This window comes from Habropoda laboriosa, unplaced genomic scaffold (genome assembly GCF_001263275.1).
Source record: "Habropoda laboriosa isolate 0110345459 unplaced genomic scaffold, ASM126327v1 scaffold12, whole genome shotgun sequence".
NCBI lineage: Eukaryota > Metazoa > Arthropoda > Insecta > Hymenoptera > Apidae > Habropoda > Habropoda laboriosa.
This window is the reverse complement of record NW_017100132.1, coordinates 688,417-714,457: the sequence shown is the minus strand read 5'-3', so window position 1 is coordinate 714,457 and position 26,041 is coordinate 688,417. Positions and strand designations below refer to the sequence as shown.

The 26,041-nt window shown below is 36.8% G+C and overlaps 3 protein-coding genes across 3 annotated transcripts; 1 reads left to right on the top strand and 2 right to left on the bottom strand.

Moving 5' to 3' along the window:
* Window positions 1–757: 757 nt before the first annotated feature.
* On the bottom strand, window positions 758–7,711 carry LOC108574883 (pupal cuticle protein-like). The gene is made up of 4 exons (XM_017937574.1): window positions 7,700–7,711; window positions 5,866–6,276; window positions 1,633–1,904; window positions 758–971 (listed from the first exon to the last, which is right to left on the bottom strand). Exons 1-4 carry the CDS (start codon window positions 7,709–7,711, stop codon window positions 758–760), a joined length of 909 nt encoding a protein of 302 aa, XP_017793063.1.
* Window positions 7,712–19,442: 11,731 nt separating this feature from the next.
* LOC108575258 (cuticle protein 18.7-like) lies at window positions 19,443–22,712 on the top strand. The gene is made up of 3 exons (XM_017938043.1): window positions 19,443–19,454; window positions 21,600–21,920; window positions 22,433–22,712. The coding sequence occupies exons 1-3, from the start codon at window positions 19,443–19,445 to the stop codon at window positions 22,622–22,624; spliced, it is 525 nt and encodes a 174-aa protein (XP_017793532.1). The 3' UTR covers window positions 22,625–22,712.
* A 365-nt stretch (window positions 22,713–23,077) lies between these two features.
* On the bottom strand, window positions 23,078–25,308 carry LOC108574786 (UPF0160 protein MYG1, mitochondrial). The gene is made up of 6 exons (XM_017937462.1): window positions 24,964–25,308; window positions 24,711–24,806; window positions 24,408–24,638; window positions 24,132–24,333; window positions 23,594–23,766; window positions 23,078–23,294 (listed from the first exon to the last, which is right to left on the bottom strand). Exons 1-6 carry the CDS (start codon window positions 25,182–25,184, stop codon window positions 23,078–23,080), a joined length of 1,140 nt encoding a protein of 379 aa, XP_017792951.1. The 5' UTR covers window positions 25,185–25,308.
* Window positions 25,309–26,041: the final 733 nt, after the last annotated feature.

The window sequence follows — 26,041 nt, the reverse complement described above, 5'->3', positions numbered from 1 at the left end:
CAAGAAGATTTTTTCACTGGATAATATCTGTAACGGTACAGATCACCGTTACCTCATTTCCATGCGGCGACAAACATCCGTCTTTGTTTCACTTTCGACGCATATCGCGACACGCCATTTTGCTAACTTCGATCTATTCAAATTTTTCCTTTCAATTTCTATTTCAACATGAAACATCAGTCGAAATTAATTCCAATTTATTCTAAAGAAAAAAAAAAAAACAGAATTTCTTCAAATTCTACAATCAAATCGAGGAAGTTATTCGACAGAAGTGTTCCGAAGTTGTTTGACAAATTCATTTTTCAATTATAATTTCTATCGATAATCTTCAAATAATCGCAATATTCCTATTTCTGAAAAGAATCGTCAATGACGTGTTCAATTTTATTTCAAGATGTCGTCGAGACAATTGTCGAGGTAGGTAGAAAAAAGAGAAGCTAGGAACTAACCTGAAGTTCACAACGAGCGTTTTTCTACGATACATGGACCAGAGAAGAAAGTGTAGACTGAACGAGAGGTAGATGAAATTGAGAAATCACAGAGATAGAGAAGAGAAGCTTAAAGATTTAAAAAAAAAGGGAAAGCGTTTTAGCAGAAGAGTTCTGAGAAAAAATTCGTAACGGAGGTAGATGGAACACGACGATGTAAGAGGACATATTTTTCTAGAAATCCTTTCAAATCGTCGATCACAGTGGACGAATTATCTTCTGTCAGCTTTGTCGTATTTTTTTTTTCTCGAAGACGATCAACGCCTGGTTTAATAGTGATTCCAATTGTTTCCAGAATTCCAAGGAGGATTGTAGCCACCTGAGGGATTGTTCCATGAGGGATTCGGAGGTGCTGGACCAGCTGGTCCAGCTGGAGCTCGCTGAGCCTCGGTGTTGTAGAGGGAAAAGTGCACTGCTTTAGCTTGCTGCACTTCCGGTGTGTCCACTACTCGGCCGTCTGGACCCAGAGGAGCTGGTGGTCCACTGAAAAATAGAATAAATGTAATGGAGTTTAGGTGAAATGAATGGAAAAATTTTTATGGCTGTTGGCTTGTATAATACAGATTTTTGTAGATATATGTAGATACGTGGGTAATTTATGGCAGAAAGGATAAATAATTGGAATGTAGGATGCGGAGGATATTCTGAATCAATTATTATCTCAAGTCAGGCTATGTAATAAAATGTGGAAGTGTAAAAAGTTGCTAGGAGGAAAATTTCGGAGAAATTGTGAAATTGAATAAATTGAAAATAATTGCGATGCTGAGAAATTGTAGAATGGAATGAATTGAAATATGAAAAAAAATTTGTAAGAAGGAAGAAATTCAAATGTGATTCAAAGAATAATTAAAAATTCTTACTTTCTGGTCTGCAAAAAATATTAAAGAAAATTTGTTCTATCAAAAAATTATTCTTTGGATAAAGAATGAATTGCTATTAATTCTAAGAATTGATTAAAAAATTCCATTCAATTTTCCCACTTTCTTTCCGGCTATATATTTCAGTACCAGACATGCTTCGAAGAATAAATTACTATTGACTCTAAATATTGATAAAAAATTGCATCTAATTTTATAAATGAACTTCCTCATTTTCTGCCTGACTGTACACAGAAATTCTTTCAGTATGAGACAACATGCGAAACCTGTAATGCGCAGCATAGTTTCCAGGCGCGTAGGAACCAGCAGGACCGGGATAAGGACCAGCAGGACCCAGACCCTTGGGTGCCCTCGCATTGGCGTCAGCCAGAGCAGCCAAATGGGCTGCCTTCAGTTGGGCAACTTCAGGCGTATCCACGACTCTACCGTCCGGTCCTAATGGAGCTGGCGCTGCATGGCCGCCATAAGCTCCTGGGTGACCACCCCCATACCACTGTGGCGCACAGTAAGCCACGTTCAAAATGATGGAAACAAGAGTCTGAAGGTAGAAATTAAATTATGTATTTTCGTTTCGCCTCTAGAATTCAAGAATTAGATGAATTTTTAACGAAAGAATGGAGGCCTATTTTGTCACATGAAGGCGTTGAAAAATTCAACGTGGTTGCTTTAGTGGTAAAGCGAAACTTTGGAAAAATTTCATTTTTCAAGAGAGAAGCAAATCACTTTGTTAGTTAATGGAAAATGACCTGTGCGCTGATTTTATCCACGAATTATGTAATTTACACTCATCGTTTCACTTTGTGGATCAAATCAGTGCAGAAGTGATTTTACATGAATTCACAGCAAAATTTTTTAATACTGAAACAATTACTCTAAAACAATTTAACAAAACAACCATCAAACACGGCACAGGCAAAAATACTCATCATATTGAAGGTATTACGAATTTAAAATATTAGAAATACGAATAATATGAAAGTTTCAAAATATTCATTTTCCCCAAGTGTCCGAATATTTGAACATAATTTCTATTCGAAAATGCATCAAACTAACAACACGTAATTCTAAAGTACGATAAACGACGTTCCCTAACGAAAAGGCACGAGCCCAATCTTTTTATAATATAATCGATATATATCTAGAAAGGCAAACTTGTATAGTGTTCCAATATTCTTTCACATTTACTCCAAGTAACCGTATAGAAACACAAAAAATAAAGAGAAAACTACGGCATACTCACAATATACCGAATCATGTCGTCTGGAAGCTCAGCGCAGGTCGATCCAGCGACTATCGACAGAGCTTTGGATCCGCATTATGACTTCCACTATCGTGGATCGTCCAATTTATAGGGGTACAGGGCGTCGTCGCATGGTTGTCGTGCCCCACTACGCTCGCGACAACGGGGTACAACCACACCCAGGAAAATGCTCTGCTTTAAAGGCTGCCTGCCCTGCCCCGTAACATTTACCAGCCATTAACAATGACACCGTGTGCTGTCCCGTAACCTCGTCAGGAATAAAACTTGCCTTGCGCTATGCACGGGACGTGGACACACGCACGTCATCGCGGATGCAGTCACGACGTTCTCGGTATTTAACCGGAGACTTCGACGCCCGCATAGGAAGGTGCACCGAATATCTGCTCGAGAGCGTGTCCCTGCGAAGTCTTGAATTTGTGACTAAAAATTTTCGAATTGACGTTGCAGGGATAGTAAATGGAACGGTTTAGAATGAGGAAGTGAGGAATGCTGATTGGTTGGAATTTACAATTCAGATGATTGTACGAGTGCAAAAGGTGAATTATTTTGCACCTATGTGCAATATTTGATTCAACGACGCCTGCGTAGGAAGTCTAACGAATCTGCACGAAAGTGTCCCTATGGAGGTTTGAATTTCTGAATGAGAATTTTCGAATTGAAGTACGAGTATAGTAATTGAAATGGTTTTGGAACGAGTTAAGAAATGTAGAACGAGGAAGCGAAGAATGCTGATTGCTCTGAGTGATTGAATGGATGTTATACCTGTGTATATTACAATATTTTATTATCTGTGTATGTATGGCTCAAAGATTGTGTTATTTCATATAATAACCTTTGATAACCATAAAAATTATTTTCTTCGCTAAGCAACATACTATTAATTCCACAATGTCAGAAGCAAGTCAGTAATAATTAGTAACATTTGACAACCACGAAAAATCTTTTCCTTAGATAATAAAACCAACAAAATTCTTCTCAATTTTCTGAAGCCTCGTTACTAATACCAATCATCGGCATTACTTCCAAAATGTCAAAAAGCAGGTTATCAAACTGAAAATTTGATAACCTTCGACAACCACAATGTTGTTAACATCGTTGACATCAGTTTTGTGATAAAATTCTTCTGAATCACCAAAGAATGACCATAAGACGCTAGAAAAAAAAAATGGCTCCGTTCTTTGCATACGTAACACGCCTGGCGACAACGTGTTTCACAAGCATTTCACTCTCTCTATATCCTCCGCGAGTGATATTTCACCGGTGCCCACAGCAAGTGGACGAAACGAATTCCATCGAGCGTCGCAATTCCGTGTTCACCCACCTCTGCCGGAGCCGCGTGACACAAGTGGTGCATTCGCTTCTTTTTTTTCCCCTCTCCTTATTTTCTTTCGAGTAACGAACAGTTGCGACAGTTGTACCGGTTCAAAGACCACGTCGCGCATTGTTCGCGTGCTGACCTGAACGGAACCCGCGAGCTTGTCGCCAACGCTTCGATAACGAAGGGAACAAACGTGGTCGGGACGGAGATCTGAATGACTATGTATCGCATGCTACGAGCGTGTGCTACGCGTGTGACTCCGCGGCTCTTAACTGTAACTTTACATCTCGATTTTATTGAAACGAAACGGCATTGAAAGAGAGATACAATTTTTCGAGAAACAATCAGCTCATGCGAAAGGTTTCTCTTTTTTATCGATACGACAATTGAACGATTGCTTCTTTATAGATAGTTTGGATAAATAATTGAAGGGTTACGAACCAGAACGTTTCAAGTGCGTACCACGAAGTACAATTCCGAAGAGTAGCAAGAAACGAGGAGACTGTTAGCACAGCTTCAAAATACGAACACAGTATAGGCTATCAACCAAAATGTATTATTTAATGAATATAATCGGTGGCTAAGGTACTCGGGTGTCCGGTGGCTATAATGAGAGTGTCCTATCCTGCGTTGCCCCGAAAATCCGTTACAGCCTCCTCGTTCGATTTTCCGGGTAAAGGGCTCAGTTTATGGCACCCTTGGGTGACCCTGGGTGACAAAGTCCAGGCCACCACTTCCCCGCTGAAATCTCGCATTCCTTACAAGACTTTGTTGCACTTAGCTATCGTGCGATTGTTGTTCAGGAAGATGGTGCATACACACGATTGTGTGTACAAATGAAATGTAGAAAATTCTTATTTTTACATTCATTTCTTTTCTACAACAATAATAATGATTTTTAAGAGCTTTTACCAATAACTGCTCAAAATTCTTATATCTACATTTCATTTGTACCTACGTACATTCATGAATATTTTTCAATTTGAATAAAAATTGATTTATAAATTTTGAATAGAGGCTCTAACGTATTCCACGTATTTACACACACTGATGCTAAATTCATTTTGTAACAGTGAAACATGAGAGTGTAATATTGAATATTTTTTACTTTATTTCATAATCTCACGTAGAGAAATGGATCTTCCTTGTTTTTTAAATTATACAATGCAGATATTATATACACATATCTTGCTGTTTAAAGAGAAAACGTCGATATTAATGTACACAGTCTGTAAGTAAATACAAGTAAAAGTAGTTAACAAAAAATGTAATACAAATTTTTCACTATTTACTTGAAGCTACACTTTCCAAGTGAATTTCCCAATTTTTTTTACCAAATTACAGATAACATCTGCAACCATTTCAAAATACATATCAATCTTTAATATTGTAGAAAGTAAGAAAACAAAGTTCACGCAGTTTCACCGTTTATCCAACGCAGGAATTAAATCGATTTTTCAAACCCTTTCTGCAACTGCATGTAACATTCCACGAAAACAATATCAATCTAAAATCGACTACAAAGCCAACTAAAAAACAAAAGTGTAATTCTACAGGAAGGAACGTAGACAGAAATGAGAACGAAAAATGTTCAGTAAATACTTGCAACCACTTTAATAAAATATCAAACCAGAATTAACAATCACATCCTTACAATCCGCAGTGCTACATATTATCTACCGTATATCTCCGATCTTTCCGTTATACACAAAACAGAATCTGACACCGGAAACAAGAACATCAACAAGGCCTACGAGAGAAAAAGAAACACACAGAAGAAAAATAAATTCTTTCCCTCCCATGTATTTCTATAATATATTCAAATCTAAGCGTTACACAGTATTCGATACACCATGAAAATTTCCAAAAAAGAATTCTGTCGTCAATGGCGCCGTATATTCAGCTCGTTCACCATTGTGCCTGTGCGTACGGATCGGCGTAAGAAACGTGAGAGATCTTCGAGATCTGTTCAGCGTGTGCAGCCAAGTGGGCAGCCTTCGCGTGAGCCACTTCCGGTGTGTCGATCACTCTTCCATCGTGAGCCAAGGGTGCCGGAGGTCCGTGATAAATGTTCTGTGCAGCGGGGACGTAAGCTCCGCCGTAGTCGCTGTACTTCCCGTCAGAGTAGTCCGCATAGCCTAACGAAGACGTCTTGGCTGTTTCGGCTGCGTGTGCAGCCAGGTGAGCTGCTTTCGCGTGAGCCACTTCCGGTGTGTCGAGTACCCTTCCGTCGTGGGCCAGGGGAGCCGGAGGACCGTGGTAGGCTGCTCCATAGGCTGCGTACGGAGCGTAGCCAGCGGATGCTGAGAGGACGAGACACGAGAGAGGAAGCTGGAACGAGAAAGAGGTTGAATTGTGGAGGGAACTTTGTGGTGTAGGATTGATAGAGGACGTGACAGGACACAGAGAGGACTGGAGTGAGAAAGAGGTTGAATTGTGGTAGAAATTTTGTAGAGTAGGTTTCGGGTGGGAATGAGAGTGAGGTTGTATTCTGGAAGAAATTTTCTGGTGTAGGATGTAGAAGGAGTGATGTGTGGAGAAACGTGTGAAGTGAAGAATGGAGGATGTTTGAGGAATTTTAAATGTATTCGGAGGTATTTTGTAGAGTGACGGTTATTGTAAGAGGAGTGATAAGAGTATGTAGAGTAGAAGAAAGTGTGAAGTGAGGGGTAGACGATGTTTAAGGTATATTAATTTATTTGGAGGTCAATTTTGAGGGAATTTTGGAAGAAGAGTAAGGAGGAGTGAGTTGATAAATTAAAACGAGATGGAAAGACAAACTTGAAAGGAGGATGTGTTAAAAATGTATTAAAATTAACGAGCTGAAAGGGAATTTTGATAAATGGTGGAAACAAGAAAAATGTTGGAAATGATTACTAAATTTAGTAAAAGCTGAATTTGCTTTGCAAAAATGATAGCAATTGAATAAAACTAAGGAGTTCATACTTGGACAATTTGAGAATGAGTTAATAGAAATTAATTGTGTTTGAGTGTTTGAAACATTTGAAAAAAATTCGACAGAAATATTGAAGATTAATAAGATTGAAAAGTAGACTGAGAAACTTTTATGAAGAATAAAATAGACAATACAAAAATGAATGTAACGAATTGAAATTAATTTGAGACTAATTCAAAATAGTTTTCGTGCAACAATATACTTTGTGAATAGCTGAAGAACCAAAACTACCAGACTACTCACAACTAACACAAAACTTATTACAATGAAAACAAGCTTAATCAGAAAAATATGCAAAAACAATCTGCAAATTAGTTCAAACAAACTCCATACTGTTAAAGTTAAACCAATATTTCCAATCAGAAGCACCCATAACCAAGCACCAACCAATTCCTCCACGAATTTTTCTCCACTTTCCAAAACGAAACACTAAATATCCAAAACAACGTACACTTTTGCTCATAAATATTTCCCTACTTATTCGCGATATCCTTCGTTTCAATAAGTAACTTCACTTAAAAAGTTTCCAAAACGGAGAAATCCTTATCTCAAAAGCACATAATTTTTTCCAAAAATTTACCACATCTTGGAATAAAAAGAAATATTTACCAGCTATGTAACTCAGCTAACCCGTAAAATACCAAATCTTCACCCCACGTAAAGCAACCCCGACACCCAATATCAAGCAGCAAAGAAACGAAACCCCGTTAATCGATTGGAAACAAAAGGTTAGCAGTGGTAGAATTATCAATCACGTGAAACCGCGTGAAACGTGGAATCTAGATGGTCGTTACTCACGAGGAGCCTCATGTTAGCCATGATCGACGACCTGATGCTTTTCTGACGGTGGAACGGGCCGTGGTACACCTTATATAGTCGTGGAACAATACGGGCGCCCACTTAGAGCCGCTAAACAAGTGGACAGGGCAATGTGTATGTGAAATATTCGCGCACGCATACACACGCGTTGTTCCGCTTGATTTTCACATAATAAGGGGTGGGGAGAGGCATTTCTGTTTGGCAACGCGGGAAAAGAGAGTCGATCGGCCGGGGGAAACGATATCGAGATCGCGAGAAGAAACCAGAAGCGAGCAATAGGTGAAATGAGCTGTTAGGTGTTGCGTCAAAGTTCTGGCGAGAATCATTGTCACAGAGATGTCCGTCGACAAGAGGGTAGTTTCTCGGATTAACCCTTTCGCTACGAAGGGTGTATATATATTGGATGGTCGAAAAATTTTTATATCATTTCCAATGAATCTTATTAAACCAAATACATTCGTGCCGTTCTGATTGACAAACTTTTGCCATTTTTCTGGTAAAACCATAATCCCGTCACTATAGAACTTCTGTGGTTTTTTATTGAAAAACTGAATCAAGTGATTTTCACAGGCCTAATGTATATATATATATACATACAGTCGGTCACAAAATGATTCGGACACTATTTAGAACATTGCAACTTTTTCAAAATTTGACCTAACGATTTGAAGTTTTTGAGAAGGCACCGAAAGATGTAAGAATCTTCAGATTTATTACAGTTATAGGCCGAAAGTCGTGAAATAATTCAATTTTCACAATTTTGAACCGTTTGTAGCACATAGCAACATTAACCGATTTCGATGAAATTCTCAGCATGTGTATAATTCACGTAGATCTACAAAATGTATTTTTTAAATTTTCATTGCGAGCTCCGCTATTTTCTTCGCAATTCCCACAAATTGCAATTTTTTCCAAATTTTTTGCACACGTCATCCCTTCTAACTTCTCAAAAGACTTCAAATCGTTAGGTCAAATTTTGAAAAAGTTACAGTGTTCTAAATAGCGTCCGAATCGTTTTGTGACCGACTGTATATTAGGCCTACCGGAAAGTTCTCTCCGTTTTTGAATTAAAAGAAAAATAATACATTTATAAAATATTTACCGGACAATATAATTTCCACCGTTACTGACCTATTCCCAGCGTGACGGTAATTTGTGGATCCTATTTCTGTAGAATGACTCATCTTTGGATCTTGAGATGACATTATCGGACAGAACTTTCCGATAGATCTAATATATTAGATACAGAAATAAATTCTTCTCGATTGGATTCGCATAATTGATTCAAAGCCACCAAGTTTCTATCGCAATCTGCCAGAAAAGTAGCATAAGGTCATCAAACTACAGGTAGAAATTATTTCGATGATTGATCTATTTTCATTCTTTTTAAATGAAGCGGAAATTTATTTCTACACCTAGTAAAAATTATCACTCGTACACGAAGAGCGTTTAAGTACGTCCATCCAATACATATTTTTTCATTTTATAGATAAAATCGGCTGTCGACTAAAAGTCAGGCAACGTCAGAATACACCAGACGTTTGACTATCGTGAAACAATTCATTTTCAATCGTATGTATCTTCATTCTTGTACCAGTGTTTCTAACAGCACAATTTTTGTCACAAGCGTGTCGTAGCGAAAGGGTTGAATTAGGTTTCTGTTAAGCTTTCCAAGTTGAAGAACAAGAGATTTCCTTGATTTCTGAGACTATAGTACAGCAGAGATTCGTATAACACGGTACATAAGTTTGCATTTTCACGGTGCAGCAAAGTTTTCGCACGATTGACGGTACATTATATTATATGGTAATTGTTTCATGGTGAATACACTGCAAGAAAAGTATTCATAAGCAAGGTTGATCGTCGTAATAATGAAATAACAATAGGACCATCTTCCCTTCTGGTGAAACTATTGGAAGAACTAAAGTTAAATGCAGAAGATTGTAAAATTAAATAAATAAAAATGAATAAACGATTCTTTTATTCCAAGTAAAATATGATAACGACAAAACATTTTTAATTTTAATATTTACCTGTTTTAAAATTTACCATTAACCCCTAGAACATTTATTTTACCCTTTGTGCAATAAATCTTAACGAATTTTCATCGACTTCGTTAATTAATCAATCCCGCGTTTCTTAATTTCGTAAATATAATTTTTCTCTAATTTCCGTACCAAAATCCTCCTACTCTTTAACAAAACAAAAAAAAAGAAAAAACTATTGGATCATTCCAGCTAGCTTTCACCGAACGAAATTTCCTCAGATCTGCGATTCTGCTTAGGTTTTACTATCGACGATAAGTATAAGGATTCATTGGAACACGAGGTTCGATGCAAATTCCGCGAGATTCCGTCACGTATCGCTACGCCCGAGTTCTTAATAAGCCTCCGAGCAATTACATTTTGCGAAACGCAACCGCGGAACAATGACACCCAGCCTGGCGAACAATCATTTCTAACGAGCGTCCACAGCCTAATTGGGACAAGTTCATTACGACGGGATCATTTTCCAGGCGATTATTCGAGCCCTGCCGCTGGGCGATACCGATGAAAATGGCGTAAGCTGCAAGGTATGGCTCGTAGGCGGGCAATTAAACTTCGATATGGATAAACAGAATTTCTTTTTTTCGTACTATGATACATTGTACGCTGTTATTAAACAATCATTATCATTTTCTGCTTGTTCTGTTTTCTTATTGATTATACAACGATGGAACACAGAAGTTCTTGCGAACGTCTTGAAGATGTCGAGTAGAGAAGCTTGAAGGTGTCCAAAAGACGCCTGAAAGATGTTCAATGTTACAAATTAAGATGTCATTGACGCTGCGAATCACTTATGCGCTGGCTCAAAGGCATCATTTTTATACAAGATATAATTTTCAACTTTAAACGTTATAAAGATATCATTTTTGTTGTTCTTACAATAAAAAATAAAATTCTGTCACTTTGTCCAATAATAATGTGAAGAATAATTTTCCCCAATCTATTAGGTTGTCCGGAAAGTTCTTTCCGTAATTTAAACCATCGTATCTCTGTTTCTAATTGACATAGTAACAAAAGTTAAACGGTACTTTCCTCGACAGTTAAAGGTGAATCCAACGCACTGCTCAAATTCTTTGTAAGATGAACAGGGATGGACATAAGTCTAACTGTGTTCTCTGCATTGGAGCGAGGTTGTTGAATTTTTCGTGGCAACGCTCTACCGCAGAAAATATAGTTCGCTTTAGGAGAAATTTTAGGGGTACATCGGATTTATCTTCACATAACGAGTAAAATACCTTTTGGTTTTTGTCGCTATCTGAATTAGAAATAGAGATACGTCAGTTTGAATTTTTTCTGAAATTACGGAACGAACTTTCCGGACAACCTAATATAATAATTCCGAAAACTTCAAACGAAGTGCCGCCTGTTGTTGCACAACGATAAACACTTAACTTGATATTCTCAAAGCATTTGAAACTTGAACGATAATACGAAAAATATTTTCCAACACTTTCTCCATTTTACAATAACTTCCATAACTTTCGAACATCGTGTCTCCTGTAATTACATAACGATAAATACCGAATCGCGATATTTAAAGCCTTCGAAACGTGAAGAAGTGTCGATGAAAAATGAAAAAAACACACCTACTGGGTTTTTTAAAAAAATGAAATTGTGGCAAAACATTGGTAATCGTTTGCTGAAACTGTCGGAGAAATGTCGTTGTTGGGTAATAATTGATGTCGACGTTCTATGTAAACCGAGCATTTCACGCACGATTGGCAGGAGATGAAAGAATTCGAGGAACCATGACGAAAGAATTTCCAGCGAACGACACCATGCTTGGGTAATCGAGATTCCGATTACTCGAATACAGCCGTGATTAATGCAACATTTAATGGTTTAACACCAATGTCAATAACAAAATTGCAACGCGAATCGAATGAGAATAATGAATGAATTTGCTAGCTCTACAAATGCTTGACGAATTTTGTGCAGACTTTATTAACACGTTTTGTGTCGCAGGGGAAATACTTCTACATTATATTTATAATTATGGCCAGCAGACTTAATTAAGGACCTGTCAATGGACGAGTTCTCATCACGCTGTAAGAGCTGCTGAGAATAGTACCCAAGTCAGCAAATTGGCTCGTAGAAATGTATTCTGATTGCTAATAAAATAAATTTAAAAAAAAAGTATATATATATCTTTCTTTTTTTAATTTAATTTTTTTAAATATTTACATATATGTATGTACAGTCGGTCACAAAACGATTCGGACACTATTCAGAACATTGTAACTTTTTAAAAACTTGACCTAACGTTTTGAGGTTTTTTGAGAAGTTAGAAGGGACGACGTGTACCAAGAATTTGGAAAAAATTGCAATTTGTGGGAATTTTTACAACTCTTTTATCCGAGCTCGCAATGAAAATTTAAAAAATACGTTTTGTAGATCTATGTCAATTATACACATGCTGAGAATTTCATCGAAATCGGTTGATGTTGCTATGAGCTACAAACGGTTCAAAATTGTGAAATTTCACTAATAAATCTGAAGATTCTTACATCTTTCGGTGGCCGTTGCTTGGTTCTCCGTCAACCGATTTCGATGAAATTTTCAGCGTGTGTATAATTCACATAGATCTGCAAAACGTATTTCTTAAATTTTCATTACGAGCTCAGATAAAAAAGTTGTAAAAAGCGAACTCCGCTATTTTCCTCGCAATTCCCACAAATTGCAATTTTTTCCAAATGTTTTGCACACGTCATGCAGTAAACTAGTCCTCCTAACTTCTCAAAAAACGTCAAATCGTTAGGTCAAATTTTTAAAAAGTTACAATGTTCTAAATAGTGTCCGAATCGTTTTGTGACCTGTACATATATGATTCCGGCAGAATTTTAGAACGAAGCAAAAAAGGCTACGTTAAAATATTTTATCGTAGAACAAAGTGTCGGAAGTATTAAATTCCTGCAATTTTAATCTACCCTTTCGCCTATTTTATTTAAGCACTGAGTACTCTTACAAAAGTATTCTTTCTCGCTTACCAGAAAGTCTACTTCCGAACATTATTGTGCACCACAGATTATAATCGCTTTCTGACTAATTTTAGACAAGAATTTTTATTTCAGTAAACACAGTTTCTACAATTTTCTCTTTTTGGCATCGTTAGATAAGTTGAAAATTTTTTTCAAAACTGCTTAGTGGAAAGTGAAAAGTAGATTGTGACAATGAAGCGTTCAATTAGCTTGAAGCGATAGTAGAATATATTAACCGATATAGGGGAGAATATTTCAAATAACATACTTAATATTACAATTTTATCTCCTGCTCTAGAGTATAAAAACTTGTTCGTCGATAACAGATGAGCTAAACAATTTTTTCAAAACTACTTACAAGTGGAAAATAGTTAGCAATAGTGATGATAAGGTATTTAATGTGGAATATATTAACTGATGTAAAGCAGAATATTTTGAAATAGCGTAAAATAAAAACTGTAGAATTTCTATTTCATTTTCTACTCTAGAGTGTAGAATCTGTTAATTTATACTTCAACTGTATTCAAGGTACTAAACGTTTTGTAATGCTTGAAGTAATAATGTAGCACAGCTGCTGACAATCCTCCAAAGGAATTTTCAGTAAACTAGAATTATTATACGATACAAACTACCTTTGTTGTATTTGCAGATCAAGATCCTCCGTGAGATTAAGCTAAAATCCAGCTCTGACGAGATTATTCTGTCAGCAGCACCATTCCCCACTTAATGTGGATTAACACAGTGGCTCTGTAGAGCTATCAATCACACTAATCGCGGTATTACTATATTCCATGAATAGGATGACAAGCTTATGGACCACGGATCAATACAGCAAAGTTAATCTAACCACTCGATTCTATTGTAATTCATTTATCAACCAATGAAACGTTTTATTATTAAGTGTAATAATAAAATTACTTATTTAACACTGATCGTTGCACTCTTGAATCATTGTCTGCTGTTTTCTTTATTATCCTTTTTCCAATATTTTGTAATGTAATGTAGTACTAACACTAATAAGCGTAAATAAATAGATAATAGTATGTTTTCGTTTGTTTTGCACTTTGAAGATGTAGAATCTAGAGAAGTATAAAATTTATGAGATCTCTCTTTTGTATAATACATCTTATAGATGCAAATTTCAAAATTAAAAATATCTGTGTTTATTTTTTCTCACAAAATTTTCTTTTGCACTTTGAAGATCTAGAATCTAGAGAAACGTTCAATTAAAATTTGTGAAGCCTTCTTTTTGTATAATACATACAAAATTAAGAGATGTCTATGTTTATTCCTTTTCACAAAATTTCGTCGAGTTAACAACTTCAAGAATATTCAACAAATAAGTAAACAAGATAAAAGAATTTTCTTTCACGAGTGAATTCCTGAGACACCATTTCCTAACACCTTGAATGCATAATGCATACTATCATTATTCATAAATATCCTTTCTTATCGACACCTTGATATCCTCAGGCGAGATTAATTCCTCGTCAACACCGACAAGGAAGTGTAACATTTTTTGCGATTTTTTTTTCATCCTGTCTAAATTCCGGTCGAAAAGAAGTCTTACCCTTCCTTCGTGACATCCGCCATTGGTGCACAACAGCGTAAATAATCAAGTGAATGTCGATGCTCGACACACGCAACAAGCATTCCCTGTCGACAACCGTCCCTGGCCTCGTCCAGGCCAATGTGTACCGGGTTAGTGACACGCCTAATCGTCCCATAGCGTTCGAGAATGATCCTGGATCAGGAGGGAGGAAGTTGCGTTCCTTGGAGTCCTAATAATTCGATTGAAAAATGTCTCTTCGCTGTTTAAGGGGTTTAAACTAATTTGGACCGGTTGAAAAAATCAGGACGATCACTCGTGCACTCTCGTTGATAAGTATCGAATGTGAAGCAAATCTGAACAGTTGTTACAAAATTATTGAGATCAGTCTGGAATCTCGAGTATATCGCCATTAAGCGAAAACCATTGGAAATTTGAAAAATCTACTCAAACTATCGTATTGCGTATAAAACGTTCTGAAACTTTGTCCTCTTTCATTTTTCCCACAAATCTATTATTTACTAGAAAAACGATAGAAAATAATAACGTGAACACTCTGTATATTTTTACTAATATACGAGCCACTCAGAAGCCAAAGTGGCTAACTCCGTCAAATTGGGTTTATTAAATTTCTTTTATTTGTGAAGAGTTAAGCAGCAAGCATGTGCTTTGATACTAAAATTGTAAGAATTTCAAAAAGTCGAGTTAATCATTTTGGCTTCAGAGTGGCTCGTGTGATACTAACTTTGACGAAGAAATGTCATTTAAATGGTATAATACTTTCTTGTACGGATGTAATAGATGTCATAATACTTATAAATGGCAGTGTCACATTTGCACAACGTGTCTCGTTGCTACGTTTACCCTTCCTTTGCATGGATCACGGCGCCACCGCCTACGCAACGATCACGGCGTGCCAATTAATGGCATCGTGAGGATCGTTTAGCATAGCCCTTAAGTTAACCGCTGTTAAAGACAATGCAGTGTGACGAGATCGCCTGGAATCTCGTGGAAAGAGCTTTCAGAGGATTATCGCGACGCCCACGAGACACGATTCGCCATCGACGCGATTTTCCGGCCATTTTTCAGACGCTCGAGAGCCTCCTTACGACGAAGAGGAGACATTGGTCGAGGATTAGAGTATTTCTGACCAATTTTGGGGGAATTTAAATATTTGGAAATTTGCAATATTAGTTTAATGGTGGAAATTGGAAATTTGGGTGAATTAACGAAATAGAATGATTTTTTAAATATCTTTGGAGAATTGTGACCTTTGCTGGGAAATTTGGAATGTTGATTAGTGATTTTTGGACATTTTTCTGACGCTCTCAAGGTTTATTGCGAGGAAGAAGAGACATTGGTCGAGGATTAGAGTATTTCTGACCAATTTTCTGAGGATTTTCAATATTTGAAAATTTGCAATATTAGTTTAATGGTGGAAATTGGAAATTTGGGTGAATTAACGAAGTACAATAATTTTTTTTGAAAATCTTTGGACTGTTGCCATTTCTCCATTCCAAAAAAGACATTATTCATTCTACAAAGATAGACATATTAAAAAATTCCTCTTATTATAATTAACTGCAGAAATCGACGAAAGTTGAATTTAAATAAAAAAAGAAAGGAAAATCACATATTACTGCTTCAACGCTTGTTGCAAAAATTTCGAAGAATTTCAATTTAGATCTCTAATTAGCCTCTCGAATACCTGAAAATAAGGACATAAACGATAAGGTGCAAGGTTTCTCCGCGTGATTCGCCGTGGAATGTCTCAATAACGAGGCAAACTTGAAATCGAAGAATTTTGTAACTCGAGCTCGAAATGTTGGAAAAATATAAACGAGAAAAGAACCTACATGCGTGGTCGAAGGCGAACGTGCATGACGCCAGAGAGATCTCTATTATGCAAAATGGTATTGTTTGTCGTCGAATTTCACGTCGAATCACGCAATCACCTTTTTTGACACGGCGGACTTTAATGCAGACAGGTTCTTTGCCGATTTCGTTTGTCTCGTGTCCTATATGTTGCCTAATTTTTTTTTTACAGAAAGGCGGGGTCTTTCGATTCGTACCTATTACGTGGGAAGTTTTATGTAACCGTGGATCATTTTATGTAACAACAACGCATATTTTACGTGGACTTTTAATCGAAGAAAAATTGGTGCAAATGCAAAAAAATTCTACGATCGTGTAAATTTTACGTAACTCAAAATTTAAGGAAACTAGAGATGCTGAAAAATTCGACGTTTCTTGTCAAGCAAAATTCTATATAATTCAGAACAATTTTATAACTGTGGAGAATATAATGTAAATAATTCTAAGGGTAAACGTTGAATCAGTTTCCTGCAGGTTCAATTCCTTCTCTTTTTAAATAATTCTTGGACGGTATGTATTACACTGAGTTAGAAAATGAAGATGTGCGCGATATGTGCAACGAAAAATACACTACGAATCTCATTAAACACGTGAAACTGCCGAGTCAAAATGACCAATTAACGACTTTCCACAAGTGGATTTTTGTGCAAGTAAACCGTGATTGGAAAATTCGATTCATATCGACACAAATAGAAGCACACACGTAGAAAATAAATTCGGAATGTTACAAACGATAATACTTACCCGTATCGAACATTCGCGTTTTTTCGAAAAATGCTAATGGATCATTTCGACCCGATCGATAGTTCTAGCGTTAATGGCTATTCAGACACAAGGGAAAACTTCGAACATTCCGAATAGTAATTAACATTTGCAGATTTTTCTTTTCACCTGTGAATGAAATTGTCATTCTTTTATTCTGCAGAAATCAAAAGCAGAGGACAACGTACGACCTTAAGTTCGGAGACATCAATCGGTCCTGCAGTTCGAGGATTTAATTTATCTATTAGTAAGTTCGTGTCGAATTTTATAATTTCGATCAACATCTCCAACGGATCTTTAAATTTGATAGGAAAAACGTAAGCGCCCTCCCATTCCACAACTTTTTCTTATTTTTTTTTTTTTAGCAAGACCATTGTGTCGCCGCTACAGAATTTCCTTGGATTTTCATTAAAATATTTTTCGCTTTCGGCACGAACTTATGGAATGACCTAATATTTAGGATTTAACTTACCGGTTTCTACTTTCCGAAATACGAAATAGAGTCCAATCGGTAAAATTTCGAGCCTACTTGTGAGGCACTCGAGGCCGCCGCTAATCAAAATAGAGGAGATCGTCGTAACCTAACGAATCTTCGCCGCTCGATCGAGCTACTTTTTCTGTGAAACCACGGGGTAAAAAAGGGATTCGTTTCAGTAAATCACGAGCGATTGATTATTCCGAGGACACGGGACGTCCTTCGTCCCGATCGATGTACCAACGTTCTCTCCTCCTCCTTTTTTCTCCTCTCTGCCGTTTAATTGCGTTTCGTCCCTGTTCCTTCCCTGGGTCCGCCACTTTCGGCTCGAGGTCGTACTCTCGATTCTCGGAATAATTGAGAAATTAGCTCGGTTAACAGTCTCCTCCGTTATCACCGATAATTCGTCGTTCTCTCTCTTCTTCTTCGCGTGTACTTTCGACCGATCACACTTATCATTGCTATTATTATAATCTATAAAGGACACGCGACCGAGCTGCTAAATGCACGATCATTGATTGTAACCGATTTTACAACTTGACACGTCGAATGGTGGTTCTCTTCATTCACGTGTGACTTTGTTCGAAACAATGCACGGATGTATTTTGAAACGAATTTGTGAAGAGGAGGCGACAGTTTCGAACGACACGTTAGTTTGTTGAATTCGGTCGAAGTTTAAAATTTACTCGACATTGCAGAGATTTCGGCACTTGTTGATATAATTTAATATAGACTATTACGGTTGGATGAAGGTCCCAGCGGTGCAAATTGGCCAAATTTTTCAGCGAATTATGCCAGCTGCATCACCTTGGTGAGCAAGTGGCCATCTCTCATATACCTATAAAGTCTGTTGAATTAACCCATCAACCAGGTTGCTTTATAACCTTGTTAACAGTCGCATGCACTTAACCCGAGAGTACCTCAACAAATGCTATAATAAAATCCTCCTTTATTCACGTCATAAAGCAACAAACTGATAAATCGAAGTAACACTCTCTGCAGGTATACCATAATTATAAGTACACTCCTGGTCATAAGTAAGAGAAATCATGAAAATTCGATTTCTCCACCAAGTGCTATAGCAGCCACCTGAATACCTAACTCAATCTCTTCGTTGAAACGAAATTTCCAATTGAAACGAAAGTTTCTCTCAAACCCCACATTCAACGAAGTTATTAGTCGTTATATTCTGCAAAACTAATCTAAATTAATTAATAAATCTAATCTAATATCTAACGAAACGAATTCTTCTTCTGGAAGGGATGAGCAGAACGACCAAAGTGGAAATTCCAGGAATCGCGACCGTAACAGAGATAGCCCTGATTTCTCGAAGAACAAAGTGTCCAGAATATTTCAGCGACAAAATAGAAAATCTACAGCGACGTGAAAGCTACTCGCGTCGAAACAAATACCCCGTTCGAGCGTTATACCTGTCGATACTTCTAAACAGTAGTGTACATGTTGCGTGTCCAGTTGTATACTCCGTCCAATTTAAGAATAACCTCGCTCTGGGACCGATTTTCGTCCGTTCTGCGCAGTTCCCCGCAGTTAGACAGAGAGCGTAGCAGAGAGTAAGACGGAGAAAAACGTAGGCGGTTAAGTGGGGGGTTTGGACGTTCTAGCCCTGCCTTGGGCACGTCCCATGCGCGAAGCGAGGTTATTCTTAAATTGGACAGAGTGTAGCATCCGTAGGAAAATCAGCGACGAGAAAGGAAGCTGCATCGACTGTTTCTTTCTGCATTTCAAGCTTGTCGAAGCCACGGCGAGGAGGAAGGCACAGGTTGCAACTGACCTCGAGATCCTTTTGAAAGACGAGCAGAGACGAGAGTAATGTCAATGTCACCACTTTAGGTGTACCAGTTGCTTCCAGGGTGTGGTCCCCTCCTACGGGTCGACGACTCCCTACCAGATTCACCATATATAAAAGGGGGCAGCGTGGCTCGACGGGGCAGCACATCAACGTTGATACTTTAGGGCGAATACTGGTTGGAAAATTTCATCGAATCAGCCAGCAGCGCTTTTTCAACGTGTTTTAACCATGAAAACGATAGTAAGTATGAGTGTCGAGGATGTTCGATTTTGTGCGGTGGTAGTTTCGATGGTGAAAAGATGATTTCTGAGGGATGTGCCCGAGGTACGGGGTTTGAGAGACAGTGAAAAGAAGATTGGGCTGAGATTGTGTTAAACAGACGAGGATTGAGTTCTGATTATTACGAAGTTTGGTGACTTATCTGGTCGTACTGTTTCGATAGTTTTCCACTCTCATTGCAATTTTTCTTCCCAGATTTTGGTTTACACTTTTCGACAACTGAAATTTTTCTCTCTTATTTTTCTTTCACTCGACAAATTTGGTTCTATGTTTCAAGTACCGAAGTGTTTTTTTCTTTTTACGCTTTTTTTATTTGCTCGATGTTCTCGTATTATTTTCGGAATTGAGCAACTTTTCGTCTCGTTCCCGGAATGTGATTCTCTATTTTTTCTTCTTTTTTTTTTCAAAATGCTCCAATTGTTATTTTCTTTCTTTAGTTTTGGAATTCGGGGATTTTTATTTTTTTTTTAAGATTTTTGTATAAATTTACCTCGTGGAAGTTGCGCGGAACACTTGCGACGACAATAGGAGAAATGATCGAAACCTAAATTCTCGGTTATCTTGAAAGAGAGGAAGTGAAAATTTGGAATTTTTTAAGACAGAAATAATTTTTGGAGTAATTCTAATTAGTCGAAACGTGAAAATGGCGGTAGAAAATTTCGATGAAGCTACTACTAGAAAACCTCTGGAAAGTGTCTTCGAAAACTAAGAAAAATTGGCCAATATTTTTAAATTCTGAATTTTCGTGGTCACAATTGTGGCAATTGTTGAAGAAGAATCAACAATCTTGGGATTAATATTCCAAGTGAAAAAGGAAGACTTGAAGTTACGCACTTTACAGGACAATTATACCTACCCTATAAATTATCATTATTTCTGAGTAATAAATTGGTATATCGAACTGTATCGACATAATTACACCAGTCCTTCAATTTACGCGGTACTTTTCATACGGGTCTTTTTTTTTTTATTTATGGTAAATTATCCCCTCCGTCTGCACGGTATCAATTTACGCGGTCAGGAAACAGCTTGAAAATGTCAACAAGATTTAAAATAATGTTGCAGCGAATATCAGGAAATTGATGAAAAATTAGCAAAAGATAAGATTGAGGAAAAATCACGCAGAAACATAAAAATTACCGATGAAAATGAAGTAGAAATTCGAAATATTTCAAACGATGAGCATAGTGACTTTGAGCCAATTAAAAAGAGAAGGACGATTGTTTTGAATTATAATACAGATAGTGAAACTGAATAAAATCTATTTTGGTTTACGGAATTATCATTTTTTTTTTTTTTTATCAATCTATGTGAAATAAATATTTTTACAACTTATACCAACTTTTTTTTTCTACCGACAGACTCTACGCATACTCCGAACGAATTTACGAAATTGTAATTGTAACATCCAGAATATTAATAATAATGTTTAAACTAACAATTATGTCGATTCTTCGCTGAAATGTTAGGCACGTTAAATGTACATTAGGAAATCAGAAATCGTTCGTTGAAAAGAATGAAAGAAAAAAATCTACATGTGTTGCTATTAATGTTTAACCAAGTTTCCCTTGTCATTGACACACTAACATCCCACATTTCTTCAGAAGCCTCGTTGCATAAGTGTCCACACCTCCACACTCACTGAATCAAACCGACCATTAAAAAATTCCTTCTACTCGGCACTATATTCTTCCATCAAAGATGGAACCGCAATTTCTGATACAATTATAGTTAAATTCCAAACCATTTTTCTCTAATTTCAAAATTCTTTTCTCTGCCCAACGTATACTCGTTTCAGCAACTTATAATCCAATTACCTTCCTTATGCTTCAAGCTACTAAAAACTGCAACTTCAACACCTTCCATGCTTATTATACATTAATAGTAAATATATTTTTGCGACACTCAACACATCCCAGAGTATAAATAACTCTTTCCTCTGTTCATACTCTTTCACCAAGCTCTAATTTCCTTACTCTCGTCTTAAAGTCTACAAGACCACGACAAAAAATTCTCTATTTCCCTTAAAACTCTCAACAGACTACCCTACTGTTTAAACGCTTCAAGTTCTCTTTAAAAAAATCCAAATTCTCTTCGAAATTACAGATCATCCTCGTCTCAATTTGCAGTCTGGCCATCGCTGAGCCAGGATATCTGGGTCCAGTGGTGCCTTACGGCCATCTTGGTGTACCCTTGGCCTACGATGGCAGAGTGTTGGACACGCCAGAGGTTGCAAGGGCAAAAATGGCGCACCTCGCGACCCAGGCGTACGAGGCGGCCAGGAACACACTCGGTTACGCTCAACTGCCCACTCTGATCCGTGTGTACACACCTGCCGCTGGCGCGCCCATCGGCGCCGACGGCCGCGTCGTCGACACGCCTGAAGTCGCGGAAGCGAAGGCTGCTCATCTCACCGCTCACGTGCTGGTAATTGCGAGCAATTAGGCTCTGAAGGCCTGACAATGCAACAGTTAAACGCTTTACAATCTGTCAGGGAGAGTCTTTTATTGAGGTTAGGTGTTTTTTTTTGTTTATCTTTCTTACTTAGGAAAAGAAGTTCGAATTGATAAGAATTCGTCGATTAGAAAAAACTTCTAAAAATTTTTAAGCAATTTCTGTGGTGCGATTCGTTTGATGAACTTGAAATTTGGTTTACGGGAGATTTTTAGGGATTTACGAGGGTTTAGGTTATAACTTTTTCCTGACGATTTGGAGGTATCGGTGGATTGTTAGGTATGAGAGTGTCATTTATCGCTGAACAGGTTACAGAGTTTAGGAAATAGATTATTTATTGAGAATTTTTGCATCCAAGGATGTTAGGTAGGGTTTATTAAACTTCAAGAGATATTACTTCTTTTTTTTACTACTTTTAGACTTGTATCTATTTTTAATTGTCAAAATATTATTGTCATTTATTTTGGACAATGTATACATTGAAGGAGGCTGCAAAGAAGATAGGACTTTATCCATATGGTGCTCTGGCCTACACGTCCATACCTTATGCCTATGGCCACGCATATGGAGCCCCTCTTGGCCCCGATGGTAGAGTGGTGGATACACCGGAAGTCGCAGAAGCAAAAGCAGCTCATTTGGCCGCGTATCAAGCAGCGAAAATTGCTGGAAAACTTTGATTCCCTTTAACAAAGATATTTAGAAGAAGAAATGACGCAACAGTACATAATAAAATAAATTGTGAATATTTTGTTCGGTACTTAGATTATCGAGATTGCAAAGTGAACGAACGAGGGAAAATTATTAATTATTTTCGCTTTGTACGTTTTCATTAATAGTAAAAAATGAAATTGAGGTTAAATGTTGTACCAGTCACTAAGAAAAGGAAAAATGTGCCATCTTTGTACGGATCTGACGTGTAAGAATTTAATAATAAATGTTTTTTTCTTAACACAAAAGGAGTAATATTTGCCCCCTTCTTTTATTTTCGAAGTTTGCAATAAATGGTCACATTTTGTAAAATATGTTTTATAAATGTACGTAATAATATGCTAAATGAAATGTGATGTGAAATAATGCAAGTAATATGAATCATATTGAACTTTATTTATTGTTAAAAATAAATTGAAATTCTAGACTACGACAGAATTGCATTTAATTGGATCTATTTCACAGCTCTGCTTAGCTCTTCCCAATTCAAGAGCTTTGCGCGCCATCATTAGTGCACCTATTCTTGTCGTATTTCCACCAATAAATCGCTGCATGTGTACAAAAACAGCACCTTCAATTCCACAGACGTTTACTAGTGTTTCATTATGTAAACCTGCCCATTCTTCTGGCAAAAACATCCTATAAAATTACATCATTTATTAACATGTTGACCGTCGAGCGAAATTTGTTGTCTATCTCACAGCGTCGCATTTCTTCATGCGTATAGTTTACTTCATTTTTTGTGAGTCATATATGTACATTCTTTAACTACTTAACTTCTAATGGTGTATAACATAAAATTGTAAAATCCTATCATTAACTGTCAATAATTGACACGCGATTGCATGTGAATGCCATGCGCTGGTCAACGTCGGCTGACGCGGCGGTCAAAGTGTTAACAGCACTAGAAATTATTCAGTTGCCTCTTGAATAAATACCTGCAAACAAAGCTGCCGGGTTCTACTCTAACAGCTTGGATTCTGTATGAATCGCCTTTAAAAATTACATACTTCAATAAGGGTTGTACATTTAATTCTTTTTCTATCTCAAAAAGATGGTCAATCCACGGTATGCTTTGCTCAAGTTCTATAATTTCTCCACTGAGGTCAACCTGCAAATATTTATCATAGGTTTTTCTTAAGAATCTTACCAAGTTTTTATAATGAAAAAAGTATCAGTAATGACTTTTAATGTCACAAATTTCCTTTCTATATCATATGTATACAAATGAAATATAGAGAAAGAAACAATTGTTGCATAATATTGTACTAAGGTAACGCCCATGATACATTTTTACATAACCAACAATAGCCATGTATTCTAATGCTTGTACTCTATTCAACCAGTAATCATCATTCTATTCAAATCTATGCAAATATTACAGATGTACACTGATTTGTTTAGGTACCAATCACAATTTCATTATTAATTACAAATTGACAGTGATAAGTAAAGGACAATCTTTGTTACATTCACCTCAAAACGTTTTGCAATAGCATTCTCCACAATTGTTCTAGATGGTAACCAAATATACGCTGCAGAATTTACATGTTCAATAAATTCACGACCAGTTAATTCAACAGCTTTTAAAAATTGTTTGTTAGGATCCAAGTCCTTACTGTTCCAAGCAGGATTTAAATATTTTACACGTGAAGATAAATCAGTCTGGATATAATACCTAAGACAATGAAATATCTTAACAACTATCCTTAATGGTTCTGTAAACACAACATAATAATATGGAACACTTACAAAGGTTCGGCACAAATGGAAACTCCATTGTCAATGGCATCAATTTCTTTTATGAAATTGTTATAAATATGTTTAAAAAGTATCTCTACAGTGCTATCATCTATATGTGGAACTAGTTGTTTAATAATCTCATGACCAAAGTGGCAATAAATTAAACCTGCTGAGCTTAACTTTATTTGGCAAGTGTAATCTGGTTTCTTTATTACCGTACTCAGAGATTCTTTAAAGTCTCTAATTTATAAATGAAATAAGTATTACAATGCATATTTACTTGGTAATAAAATGAATAAATTCAAAATGTACCTCATATGATGATCATATCGATGCTTAGAGTGATCATATATGCTGCCAACATCAATCACAATATCGCAAGTATCCAGAATACAGTCATTGCGCGATCTAGAAATATATTTAATATTCTACACCAACACTTCAGCAAATACATACCTTGTTAACTTAGAAGATGCTTCAAGATTACTACTAATATTTCACAAGTTGATCCAAATGCTTGCGCTAAAAATCAAACATGGGACTAAGCTTCACAAATCTATCCTACCTCACGATATCTGCATCTTTGTATTGTGGTAACATCTTCAGCAAAGAACAAGCTAGTGCATCGTCACAGTGGAAAACACCATCGTGCGTTCCAATTTTTAAGCTTCCCGTCATTGTTACCAAATACCGCGACTTCGTTCTCACGTTATAGGTTAGGTTGTCTGATGAAGCAAGTAGCTTTATGAAATGCCCTATAATCGTACCAAAATTCCTTTTCGCCATAGAAGCATGAAGCTCATCAGTAATTCGATTATATTCTCACGATAAAGCTCGAAAACACGCAAGAAATACAATAAAAGCACTGAAGTCCCACTCAGTTCGATGCAGCCGGCTCAAATGCTTTACAAATCAGAAGATAAGTCGATCATCGTTAGTAATACGGTATATATGCATATGTGAAGAAAAGTAATAATAATAATTCCTCACGTATTTTATTATTTTAGGCTACAGTAATATTACGATACTGTGGCGTATAGTTTTAAAAATTACTCTATTTACAGTAAGGGTGTCCGTGAACGGAGTTAAATTATTTCGAACCGCATCCACCGATGCTGAAATTATCGATCGGTATGTATTTAGGAACGAAGATTACATTATCCGTTTATTAAATTCGTGGAAATAGAGTGTTTTATAAAAATCTGCTTGCCACGCTCGTTTCAGAAGTTAAGAATAAATGTTCGGTATAAATACATATCAAGGGGGAAAAGTTGGAAATAGTACATCAGGACGTTCTAAGTCACGTAAAACGTCAAATAAATAACAAAAAAAAAAGAAAGAAGATGAAAAGGGACCATCATCGTTCTGGTAAACGACCACGAGAACAATCGATTGCACGTGGTATACAATTATTATTAACACAGTATAGGGCTTCTTACATCGATAATGTGTACTCTACAAGAGGAACACATATATACTTACGTATATATACAAAGAGACCATCGAATGTATAGACGCTGTGTGAAACCTTTTTCCGAACGTCCTACGCATTTATCGATCGCGTTATCTATCTAAAGAAATCGTTAACACGAAGCGGAATAAGTTCACATGTAAAAAAAAAATATATATATGTATATATATTT